Source organism: Colobus angolensis, unplaced genomic scaffold (genome assembly GCF_000951035.1).
Source record: "Colobus angolensis palliatus isolate OR3802 unplaced genomic scaffold, Cang.pa_1.0 Scaffold9, whole genome shotgun sequence".
In the NCBI taxonomy this organism is placed as follows: domain Eukaryota; kingdom Metazoa; phylum Chordata; class Mammalia; order Primates; family Cercopithecidae; genus Colobus; species Colobus angolensis.
The window spans coordinates 4,541,024-4,554,157 of NW_012122931.1; the positions used below are offsets into that span (position 1 = coordinate 4,541,024).

The following is a 13,134-nucleotide window of genomic DNA, read 5'->3' on the forward strand; positions in this document are numbered from 1 at the left end:
CACCAGTTGACAATTACCCAGAGGAGTGACACCCGCTATTGTGTCATAACTGCTGTAACAAGCTCGCTCTAGGATGTTCTGATGGAGGGAAGATACTCAGCAATTCAGGCTACTGAACCACAGAGAAAGCTGGGACACAAGACAGAAAGCCAGTGACTCACAGGATGGCCTGCCCTGTAAGCACAACCCCACCTGGGAGTTGGGGGGCTGACCCTCTTGCCCACAGCAGGGCCAGACCCCCTGTAGGGCCAGGCCTGGGGGCATTGCTTTCTCAGCCTGTGGTGCCCCCAGGGTTCCGGCGCAGAGAACCTTCATTAAGCCAGTTCAATGTTTAGCTGGCGAAAGCAATGGCTTCCAGACATTAGAGGGTCTGGGGGGCCAGCGAGCCTGCAATGCACTGGGGCTCACCTCTGTCACCGATGGAGAAGGAATGAAAAATCTGGCACTGCTACCCCAGCCAGATGGCTGCTGCTCGGCCCTTCACAGCAGATAAATCATCCCCAAGGATCGTCCCAGAACACTTGACAGCCAGGGCGGCTGAGGAAGCAGGGAAAGAAAGCCAGGGGGTGAATGGGCCCCCGAGGCAGAGATGAGAACACTGAGGATGGGGCTGTGGGTCCCAGGCCCTGTGCCAGCAGGCTCATGGTGAAATGACAGAGAGAGGACTCTAGTCTGGGGGTTTTGCCCCTTGCCAGCTGGGTACCCTGGGCACTCACTCGCCCTAGCAGAGTATCTTTTCCAGAGAGAGTTCCTACTCTTCAGGGGGCATTGATGGAACTGAGGGGCATATCCTGGGCTCCACACTGAAGCACAGGGGGGTGGGATGGCATTTAGCCATCTTACCAAGGGCTTCCTGTGCATGGCTTCCTCTCACCCTAGCTACCATCTCACCAGGTAGGGGCTCTCGTTAACCCAACTGCACACGAGAAGAAAGTGCGGCCCAGAGAGGTTGAGGACTGTGCTGGAGGTCACACTGCAGGTAAGTGGCAGGGCTGCAAGGCCTGAAGTCAGGCCTCTTGCCCTGGAGTCCAAGCCCTAACCACCTCCCCCTGGGAGGGGTCCAGGATGAGGTCATCTCTGGGCCCCTGCTGATCACTTAATCAGAGTCACCTGGTCAGACGCTACCCCAGCAGCTCCCCCTCACTACCCTCATCTTCCGCCCACTCTTACTGTCTTAGAAGCACACCTCTCTCCTAGCAAATGCACAGAACCTGGGCAATTCACCCTTTGTGCCTGCTGGTGCTGAACATGGGAAGGCTCCCAGCCCACAGAACTGGCCATGCTGAAACGTGTGTTGTGAGTTGTGGGGTGGGGGATGCAGAGGAGGGCAAGGGGCCCAATGTCCTCCTGGGAAAAAAAGATGGAGGGGCTTTCCCAGGCACAGGGGAGCTGCAGGACAGGCAGGTTTGCCCAGCTCTGCCACCTCCACTCCCACCACTCTTGGGGCTGGTGACTGTATTGGGCTGTGTGTCTGCCGGGGAACTTGGGGAAGGCTGCGCTGGCACAGCAGGTGCTTGGACTTATCTAAGATTTAATAAAAAATGCACACCTTTGGGGCAGGTTCAAGGGGCCATGTTACCTGCCTCTGACATGATCCCCTGCCTGTTTAATGATTGTAAAGGCTCCAAATTTCCCCTGCCAGGGAGAGATCTTCACCTTCCTTTAGTTACCCTGGAACCCCAAGGGGTGATCCAGGTACTAGTGAGGGCACTTTCACAATTGCAAAAAGTGAAATGCTCCAAAGCAGTAAGCCCCAGCTGTGACTGATGGCCACCTTCGCACCAGCACTCAGAGCTGCACCTGGCCTGGGGCTCAGTAAACAAGGGGAAAAGAGTGCATGACGCCTCTTGGGCTGCACTGGATGTGCTCTGAAGAGGTAAAAGGATTAACGACACAGGCACTGTTTAGAGCCTTTTGCAACTTCTGGGGAGTTCTCCCAGCTGGAGGCCCCTTGGCTAGGGTGAAGGCACCATTCATCTCTCCTGGGAGGGTGACCACAGCCCTGGCTGCGCAGCACCTTCCCAGGCTTGCCGAATGTCTGGGAACATCTGGAAGGGGCTAGGTCCAAGGCATTAAGCTAAAGAACGACAGAGCTCCGTGTCCAGGAAGGAGAGGGATCCAGGCCCCTACCCAGAGGCAGCCAATTCTAGCCACTGGTGGTCCCACTGAGTCAGGCGCATGCTGCCCGGCCAGACTCTCACAGCAGAAAGCTGGCACCACAACCAGGAGTAGTGGACTTATCCCGGTTCCCAGACTGAGGGAAGAGGCTTACGACAGCCCAGCCTCACACCTGGGTGAGTGGCCCCCATCAACCTGCCCAGCTGCCCTGTGTCTGATTTGCCCCTGGCAGGAACCCAGTTCCCATGCAATTGGCCAGATAGTTTTCCCCAAAAGCAAGAACCAACCCATGCCTCCACTGTGAAACGCCTCCCACCCTTGCTTGGGTGACTCGGCGCCAGGGTAGGCTGATACGCCAAAAAATGAAGCCTAAAGTGTCGCAGAGAACCACAAACGCCATCTGTCAACAGGGAGTTAAGGCACACTAATCTAAACACAACCCTGGAGATAGCTCTCTGCAGCTCGCAAATATACACACACAAAACCCTCTCCCAGAGGCAACAAAGCAGGACTGGCTTGAAGCCACGGCCAGGCCCGCCTCAGACACGCTGCCTCTCTCTCCTTCCTCTTACCAGGGACTTGGGCACCAGGGACCCTGTCCATTCACCAGCTATTTACCCAGCACCTGCTCTGAGCTGGGAAATGTAAAGTGCTGGGAAGGCCGTGGCCATCGGGACTCACAGTCCAGCCCCTGGAGACTTCACAGCCTAGTGACATTTAATAATCGCAGTTATAAAGTTACGATTAGGCAAAGTAGCACAGGGAGCTGTGAGGGTCACAGAAGGAGACCTAATCTTTTTTTTTCTTTTTTATCAGACGGCGTTTCGCTCTTGTTGCCCAGGCTGGAGTGCAATGGCGTGATCTTGGCTCACTGCAACCTCCGCCTCCCAGGTTCAAGAGATAGGAGACTTAATTTAGAGAGGAAATCAAGGAGGGTCTCTGTGAGGAGGCGCGCTGAAGCCAAGACTGGGAAGGTGAGAAGGAGCCAGGGGAGGAAGAGCTGGAAGAACGGGCTGCACCAGTAAAGGCTCTGGGTGGGGAGGAGTGTGGGACATTGGAGAGACAGCAGAGAAGCCAGCAGGGCAGCAACAAGTTTGGGCAAGGGGATAACAGGAGGACCAGAAAGGCAGAGGGGTCAGATAAGGGGCTGGATATTCTCTAGGGGACAAGCAGGAGGGACCTGGTTGTGAGGTGTGCCTGAGCGGGATCCAGTGGTGTGTGGGAGCCACTGGTGTAGGCTCAGGAAAGCTGAGTGTCAGCATCACTTCCCAACTCTGACTTGGAATCAGCAGAGGTGGGAGTATTTACACCATGGAAATGGGCGTGCTTGTCCTTCCCAGAGAAAGCATTGTTAATCATTTCCCAGCTGGCTCCTGGAAGGACCCTGTGCTCCTGGGAGGGGATGGGAGTGTGGGGTGGAGGGAACGCAGGGACAGCCCTGAACAGGATGATACCAGGGAGCCCTGAGGAGAGGAAGGACAGACCCCTGTCCAGCAGCAAGACTGGGCGGCAGGTGCCTACGGAACACGGGGCTCTGAGTGAACCCAGATCCCGGCACCGTAGGCCACACAGCAAGCCAGCCCCTCCCTGGCCAGTGCCCAGCACCACTGCCTGAACCTGAGAACTCCTGTGCTCCTCCAGCCACCCCAGGTTCCCTGACTCTGGGGAGACACTCAGAAGATGCCCCATACCCATACTTCTGCCACACTCTCTGGGGCCACCTTGTCAGCCTGGACCAACTGCTGAACCCAGGCCATCCCAAGGGGCTGCGTCAAGCCTCAGCCTCTTTACCTGCACAATTCTGCCTGGAAACACGGAAGCACCTGCCTTTGGGACAGGTGGAAGGATTTGGCGAGACGAGATGATATGGTGGTATCTGAGCACGGCGCTTCCTGTGCCTGCCACAGGCGTGCACCCAGCGCTGCTCAGCTATCTACATATCCCTGCATCTCTGGGGGATTGGTTGCCGTTCAACCATCTGGAGCCACAGGGATGGTCAATGTCCTCACCATGCCCAAGTGACGGGCTCTGGGATGGTGCCTCCTCCCGGTGCTCACCTCTGTCACTTGCTGCTTGTCCAGGTGGAACACCTGCCCAGAGCTGGTGGCAGCAATCTCCTCATAGGCCAGGTAGCCAGGATGGGTGCGGTCGCCACAGTCCCCCGTCAGCACAAAGACCACCTGGAAGATGGACATGCAGCCTGCTCTCAACTTCCCTGGCCGGCTGCTTCAGGGGTGAGCAGCAGGACCTCGACCAGGGTGGGGTGACCTGGAGTGGGCCCTTTCCTCTGTCTGGCACATGTATAGAATGACACATGACACATGAATAGAAGGGAAAAGAGAAGTACCCATCTCACGGGGATCAGAAGCCGATGCAGGATAAGTGCTCAGCACAGGGCCAGGAAAAGTAGGTAGTTCCATATTGGGAACTGCTATTGAGTCAACAACAAAGAAGGGTGTGGAAGTCGATTCATCTCAGAGTGGCCCCTGGAGGCTGCAGAGTTAGAAGAACCTTGAAGAACCCAAGCAAGTTCTAGATGCGGCGGCAGAGAAGCAGTCTCGGCCCTTTGGATCTTGCCCAAGGATGCCAAAGAGCTGGCCCTTCTCCCTCCCTTGATCACATCCCGTCTCACAGCCCTCACTGCAAAAGCCAGAAGCAAGGGATCTGACAGGTCTTCCAAACCCTGAGACAATGGCAAAGGGGACACGAATGGCAGAGACCAGGAGCAGAGGCGATGCCGGGAGGAAGATCGGTTGCCTGGACTTTGATGGGGATGAAAGGAGTAGGTGGTGTGGTCTCCATCAGGAACAAGCTGCGCCAGGGAAGTGTGAACCCTGGCCCCGGGCCTAGAGCATGAGGGCACACTCACACTTCCTGGGCCAACTTGGTTCCGAGGCTCTGGCCATGCGTGGCAGAGGCTGGACCAAGGCTGTGGAAGAGAAGTGCACAGCTCTCTCTCCAGGTGGTGGCTCAGGTGGCGTGAGAGACCCCAGCTTCCTCGGGATCCCCTGGGGGACCCCACTCAGGCTCCCAAAGCTGGCTCACCCACCTGTGATTGTTTGAGCTGCAGGAGACGTAACAGCTCTTCCTTCTTGTGATAGTCTTTGGCGCGGGCATCCGAGAAGACGTAGATGAAGGAGCCGGGGTTGGCAACCTCCACGGCAGCCTTAATGGCCCCCACACTCATCTCCGGGCAGTCACCACCTCCCTGGAGGGCAGGAACGTGTCAGCAGCTGCCACCTGCCTCCTCCAGATGGGACCCACCCAGGGACACCTCCAAAACCATTGGGTGTTGGGAGTCACTTTGAACTGTCACCCACCCAACCAGTCACTTCCTTCCCAGGGACATGATATAACATCCAACCTGCTTTAACTGTAGACAAGCAGCATCATTCATTCATTCATTTATTCACCCATGCAAGAGTGACACGGGCCCACCCCCACGGAAGGCAGTCACTACACCAATAAGCGCAGCACCGTGCCAAGTACTTCGAGTGGGCAAGGATGGAGGGGGCCATGGGAGCAGCTAACAGATGGCCTAAGGAAGCCATACATTTGCCCAGGAGGAGGGAGAGGTAGAGGCTGGGCAAGAGGGAGTCACTCGAAGCTACCTCCCCAAACCCTCTTGGTGGGACACAGAGTGGGACAGAGGGTCAGGGAACAGTGCCCACCTGCACATAGAGTTCTCTCAGCTCCCTCTGAAACATCACGGGGTCTGCTGTGAGGGTCACTGGGCCAATATCTGTGGAGAAGAGAGAGGGATGCCCAGATGGGCTGGAACTCCTAGACACACAGCCCGGTGGGCTGGTTTGGCAGTGACACGAGGATGGATGCTCAGAGGAGCTGAGGCTGGCACACAAGACAGTGAGAGATTAGGAAGCAGCTCTCAGAGCTGCAGGATCAGACCAGGAAGCGAGGTCAGACCACTCTGCCCTGTGCCCAGCGCCAAAGCAGAGACCGAGCTCCAGGGAAGCAGAGGTGAGGCAGAGGGCAAGCCCCAGGTCCCCGCACCCCGGACAGCAGCACCCAACCTTTGGTCACCAAGACTCCCCTAAGAACCCCCACCTCCACCATCCCGCCGGCTGCCACTCAGTGGGGAAGGAATTCCAGGAAGACAAAGACACGAGAAGCAAACAGACAATCCATTTTGGGACACACAGCAGCTCTCCAACACCAGCTGCTCAACAAGAGAAAAACCTTCCAGAAACCCCATCTATGGATGAGCTCATTTTAAAAAGAACAGCAATAAAAATGACAAAAATTGACTGCATTTGAGGTTGGCAAGGACGTGGAGCAACTGGAACTTTCATTCACTGCTTGTGGGAACGCAACATGGTTTAACCTCTTTGGAAGACAACGGAAGTTTCTAAAATGTTACACATGCACCTACCATGGGTCCAGCCATTCCACACCTAGGTATGTCCCCAAGAGAAATGAAAACACATGTTCACACAAAGGCTTGTACTCAAAGGTTCATAGCAGCTGTGTTCACAATAGTCCAACACTGGACACAAGCCAGATGTCCATCATCTGGTAGAGAGATAAACAAACTGGTAAATTCACAGAACCAGGGTGTCCTCAGCAATAAGACAGGACGACTGACAATACAGGCAACAACAGGGGTGCCTCCCACGCGAGAGAAGCCAGACGCAAAACAGCACATACAGTATGGTTCCATTTATAGTAAGTTCTGGAACAGTCAAAATTAATCTAAGGTGAAGAAAAACAGAACAGAGGTTGCCTGAGGAGCTTGGCTTGGAAGGAACTGTCTGAGACAGAAACATTCTATATTGTGATAGGAGTGTGGGTTCCTCGGTGTATCATTTGTCAAAAGTGTGCAGCTAAGATCGGAGCATTTCAATGTATGTAAATTTACCCTATAAGCAAAGCACTAGAACAAATGATCACTGAGTGGGGGTTGGGGGTGGGAGGAGGTACAGGCGAGACGAGAATGACGGGGCTGTTAAATATTTGGTGAGGCTGGGTGATGGGTACATGGAGATTCATTATTCTCTTCTACTTATGTTGTATATATTTGAAATGTTCTCTAATTTTTTTTTTTTTTTTTAATAGCAGTAATGGAGATCCACGCCAACACAAGAGAACACTACCAGTGCTGGACAGCAGGGCTGGGGTTGTGGAGAGCCTTGCGGATAAGCACATAGTAGGGACTGTGCAAGGTCGTGTGGACATTAGGTTTCTTCGGAAAATATTTGAGTCCTCGGTGAACTCTATGTATTTTATTTTATTATTTACTGAGATAGAGTCTCGCTCTGTCACCCAGGCTGCAGTATAGTGGCGTGATCTCGGCTCACTGTAATCTCCACCTCCCAGTTTCAAGCGATTCTCTTGCCTCAGCCCCCCAAGTAGCTGGGACCACAGTCACGTGCCACCATGTCCAGCTGATTTTTGTATTTTTAGTAGAGACGGGGTTTCGCCATGTTGGCCAGGCTGGTATTGAACTCCTGACCTCAAGTGATCCACCCACCTCAGCCTCCCAAAGTGCTGAGATTACAGGTGTGAGCCACTGTGCCCAGCCTCAGTGAACTCTAATAACAGACTATTTTTAGTTCAGCAATTCTAAGTTGTAGTCGCTCTAAACAAACTTTCATTCTCAGCAACAAGTTGGCAGATCTCAGTCTTTCTTAGAAAGGAAAGCCTGTAGAATTATCCAGCATGTCTCACAGTGATCAAGGATGAGCTGACGCCAGCTTTCCCCGGGGCCCCTGCCCCTCTGCCCTGTGTTTCTCCATCTCGTCCCACCCTGCCCTCCCTCGCCTGCCCGGGCCATCCCCACCACGTCCTTTCCTCTGAACTCCACAGTAACGAATTCAGCCCGACTGCAGCAGCTCAGTCCTCAGCCTTGGAGCTCAGCCAGGTCTGATTGGAATCCTTCGTTTATCCTTTCTGGGCTATGGGGCCTCTCGGGCAGGGCTCACTTCACTGCCCCAAGCCTCAGTTTCCTCATCTGTAGAACGAGGCATGTAACACCACCATTTCTCCTGACCAAGAATCATCGCTGTGAGAATTCAGTGAAGCCAGGTAGCTAAACCCCTGGCACGGAGCTTAGCACGCAGCTTGGTATGGAGCAAAGGCTCAGCAAATGGGAAGAGGATGTGCTGACGTGAGCGTGCACTTGGCCAGGCTCCAGCGGGTGTTCTCACACAGTGCAGTCAAAGACAGTCTCGCTTCAATATGAGGTCCTCAAATTCTACTTTGACTAAGAAGAGCAATCATTTTACTCAGTGCTGGTTATTTCATTGTTAGGTAATCACACATGTTCATTGTAAAAAGAAATTAACATGACATGAATGATAAGGACAGTCACTAAATACCTTGTAAGCGCCAGGCCATGCCCTGAGATACTTCCTGTGTATCAGCTCACTGAATTCCTCCTAGCACCTGGTAGGTCCAAGTCTTTTTTTTTTTTTTGAGACGGAGTCTTGTTCTGTCACTCAGGCTGGAGCACAGTGGTGAAATCTCAGCTCACTGCAGCCTCCGCCTCCCGGGTCCAGGTGATTCTCCTGCCCCAGCCTAGTAGCTGGGACTACAGGTCCCTGCCACCACACCCGGCTGATTTTTGTATTTTTAGTAGAGGCGGGATTTCGCCATATTTGCCAGGCTGGTCTCAAACTCCTAACCTCAGGTGATCTGCCCACCTCAGCCTCCCAAAGTGCTGGGATTACAGCAGGCATGAGCCACTGCACCAGACCTTTTTTTTTTTTCCTTTTGAGATAGAGTCTCACTCCATCACCCAGGCTGGAGTTCAGTGGCACGATCCTAGCTCACTGCAACCTCCAGTTCCCAGGCTCATGCGGTTCTTGTGCCTCAGTCTCCCAAGTAGCTGGGATTACAGAAGTGTACCACCATGCCTGCCTAATTTTGTTTGTATTTTTAGTAGAGACAGGGTTTCGCCATGTTGGCCAGGCTGGTCTCAAACTCTTGGCCTCATGTGATCCACCCACCTCAGTCTCCCAAAGTGCCGGGGTCCAAGTCTTACCCACATTTTTACAGAGGAGAATATGGAAGCCCAGAGATGGTAACTTGTCCAATGATACACAGCCAATAAGTGGCAGTGTTGGGATATGAGCCCAGGTCTGGACAACCTCAAGAACAGAGCTGTTCTTAACTCCTGCTCTCAGGGAACTAAACATAGAAATTCCTGACAGGCAAAACAAAGCAAAACAAAAAAGGGAAGGGGCACAACTGCCTGTATATATATATATATATTTTTTTTTTTTTTTTGAGACAGAGTCTCGTTCTGTCACCCAGGTTGGAGTGCAGTGGCGCGATCTCTGCTCACTGCAACCTCCACCTCCTGAGTTCAAGCCATGCTCTTGCCTCAGCCTCCCAAGTAGCTGGGATTACAGGCGCCTGCCACCATGCCCAGCTAATTTTTGTATTTTTAGTAGAAACGGGGTTTCACCATGTCGGCCAGGATGGTCTCGATCTCCTGACCTCGTGATCCACCTGCCTTAGGCTCTCAAAGTGCTGGGATTACAGGCGTGAGCCACCGCCCCCGGCCAACTGGCTGTATTTCTACCAACCAGAGATAATAATTTTCATTTTTGTGTATAATCTTCAATTTTTATATTCATATATTTAAATGTATAAATATAACTTACAAAAACACATACTATTTTAACCAGAATTTTTATTGAAGTATAAATAACATACTATTTCTAACCCGATTCTTTTCATTGAACAAGTGTGAGCAAATTTCCAGAAAGTTGCTCAAACATCATTTTAATAGCAAGGATCCCCTGGACCAGAGAGCCCTGGAAAGGATTTTAAGGTTGGCCTCTGTCTCCGTTTCCTGTTGCTTCTACGACAAATTACTAGAAACTTCATGCCTTAAAACAACACACAGTTATGGAAGCCAGCAGTCCTAAATCCAAGTGTCGGCAGGTCTGTGTTTCTCCTGGGGGTTCTAGGGGAGGATCAGTTTCCCTGCCTTTTCCAGCTGCTAGAAGCCTTGGATCATGGCTCCTTCCTCCATCTTCAAAGCAGCAGCAGGGTGTCTGTCTCTCTCCTGTGCTGCTGTTGTCACAGCTCCCTCTCTGACTCCGAGCTCCCTGCCTCCCTCTTATGAGTACCCTTGTGATTATAAAGGGCTCACCCAGATAATCCAGGACAATCTCCCATCTCAAGAGCCATGACTTTGTCACACCTGCAAAGTCCCTTTCACCATGACAGGTCACACATTTGCAGGTTCTATGTATCAGGACAGGCACATCTTTGGGAAGATATCATTCTACCCTACCACGGCTTTCACCATTTTGCCTTCAGCAAGAATCAACTTCAGAAAAGCCAATTTGACCACAACCTATGTGCCAAACATAACGATGTTGAGGGCCAGGTGGGGTGGCTCATGCCTGTAATCTCAGCACTCTGGGAGGCCGAGGCAGGAGGATGACTTGAGGTCAGGAGTTCAAGACCAGCCTGGCCAACATGGTGAAACCTCATCTCTACTAAAAATACAAAAATTAGCTGGGCGTGGTGGCATATGCTTATAATCCTGGCTACTCAAAAGGCTGAGGCAGGAGAGTTGCTTGAACCTGGGAGGCAGCGATTGCAGGAAGCCGAGATTGTGACACCGCACTCCAGCCTGGGTGATAGGGCAAGACTCCATCTCAAAAAAACAAAACAACAATGTTGAGGAGGGAGAGATCTGAAGACCCCCATCTTTTTAAAGACGTAGAAACTGAGGCCCCGAGAGAAGACAGCCCCTCCATGTCGGGGGGAAGATCTGGGGCAAGAGTTGGCTGGATACCTCACACAGGCAGTGACCCTATCTCTGTCATTCACCACGGCAGGCCCCATACCAAGCTCAGTGCCTGGCACACAGTAAGTGCTTAAATAAATATTGAATCAATACTGTCCAAAGGATGAATGAAAAACTTCTCAATGAATCCCATCCTGCTTGAGCAGCTACAGGTCGGGACCCAAGTTCCACTTTTCTTTACATTCCGTGCCCAACACAATGCCAGGCATTCAGTTAACACTCAACAAATACTGCTGAATGCCCGGCCCACCCGAGCCCCAGGCCCTCCCACCACAGGACGTTGCTGCACTTGCCCAGAGAAACAGATCTGAAACAAGGCAGGAAAACAAACGCGGTTTCCTTGAACATGTGGAGAGATTGGCCACGCTCAGGGGGCACTGGCCAGATCGGCAAAGGTGTCTGTGATTCCTCTGGACATAGAGAGCAGGCCCCAGCAAAGACGGAAGGCAAGAGCTTTTTGATGTCTGCCCCAAGCTATGAACAAAGAATTTTCTCAGGAGAATGCACATGTACACACACACGATGTGCACTCAGACACGTGCACATACACGCACGCACACACACAATCCCCATGCAATCTCTGAACAGACAATCCCCAAACCTGCCCTGGGAGCTAGCTCCTGCTGACCATTCCCATCATTCCCAGGGCAGGGCCTATTTCTTCCAAGATAGCAAGAAAGGGAGGGGATGTGGAGGCTTACTCCCTGTCTGTCCTCCTTGCTGCTCACCTACCACCCTCCAACCTGCAGCTCCAGGCAGCGAGACAGAGATGAATGCCTTCTTGTCATTAATTAAGGCTGGCTCATGGCTTCATTTGTCATTGCTGGGACCTGCTGCACTATTATCAATCACCATCCTGAAGCTTCCCCAGGACAGGGAGCCATTGGCAAGGGCGGCATTTCAAGTCTCATCTTCCAGCAGGATGGAGAGTGAGGTACCGGGACAAACAGGGCAGGATGCTTGGCTTGGCCCCATGGGGGCTCATCCATGAGAGGAGTCAACTGAGTCCCCTTTCTTTTTTTGAGACAGAGTCTCGCTCTGTCGCCCAGGCTGGAGTGCAGTGGCTGGATCTCAGCTCACTGCAAGTTCCGCCTCCCGGGTTTATGCCATTCTCCTGCCTCAGCCTCCCAAGTAGCTGGGACTACAGGCGCCCACCACCTCACCCGGCTAGTTTTTTTGTATTTTTTTTAGTAGAGACGAGGTTTCACCATGTCAGCCAGGATGGTCTCAATCTCCTGACCTCGTGATCCGCCCGTCTCGGCCTCTCAAAGTGCTGGGATTACAGGCGTGAGCCACCATGCCCGGCCCTGAGTCCCCTTTTTTTTTTTTATACTTTAAGTTCTAGGGTACATGTGCACAACGTGCAGGTTTGTTATCTCCCTCTTTCACCCTATCCAGGCAGGGCTGGCCCCGGACAAAAAAATCCCAAAAACCTTAGGTCTTAACACTCTGCCCTTCTTAGCACAAAGTTGATGCTGCTGCTGCTGCTGATGATGTTGATGACAATGAAAATGACAATAATATCGACAGTGATGATGTTGATGACGATACTGATGTTGATGATACCGATGACGATGGTGGTGGTGGTGGTGATGGTAACAACCACTTCTATGCAGTGAACACTTCTTATTTTACAAGCTTTAGCTCAGTCTTATTAATGTCTCCCTGTTACAAGTGAAGATTGGAACGTACAGAAGCAATGCCCTTGGTGACAGTCCAACCGCTAGTAATTGCTAGTTAATGTCTATACTAGTTTCCTGGAGCTGCTGTAATAAAGTACCACAAACTGGGTGGGTGGTTTAACAACAGAAATTTCTTCTCTCGCCGTTCTAGAGGCTGGAAGTCCCAAATCCAGGGGTCAGCATTGCCGTGCTTGCTCTGAAAGCTGGGAGGAAGAATGTGCCCCATGTGTTTCTCTTGGCTTCTGGTAACGCCAGCAGCTCTTGGTGCTCCTTGGTCTGATCTCGGCCTCCATCATCACATGGCCTTCTCCCTGGGTGTCTGTCTCTTCTCTTCTTCTTCTTACAAGGACATCATTCATATTGGATTAAGGGCCCACCCTACGGCAGTATGACCTCATCGTGGTTTAGCTAATTACATCTGAGATGACCCTATTTGAAAAGAGGGTCGCTGGGTGTGGTGGCTCATGCCTGTAATCCCAGCACTTTGGGAGGCTGAGGTGGGTGGATCACGAGGTCAGGAGTTCGAGACCATCAACCTGACCAACATGG

At 52.4% G+C, this 13,134-nt stretch overlaps 1 protein-coding gene across 1 annotated transcript in view; it reads right to left on the reverse strand.

Annotated features, from left to right (window-relative positions):
* Positions 1–13,134, reverse strand: part of HMCN2 (hemicentin 2) — a 178,088-nt gene that overhangs the window by 145,448 nt on the left and 19,506 nt on the right. Inside the window, exons 2-4 of the mRNA XM_011931437.1 lie at positions 5,790–5,860; positions 5,168–5,326; positions 4,176–4,298 (exon numbers count right to left, since the gene is read on the reverse strand). Of these exons, the coding sequence (XP_011786827.1) occupies positions 4,176–4,298; positions 5,168–5,326; positions 5,790–5,860 (353 nt within the window). The remainder of the gene's footprint in view (positions 1–4,175; positions 4,299–5,167; positions 5,327–5,789; positions 5,861–13,134) is intronic.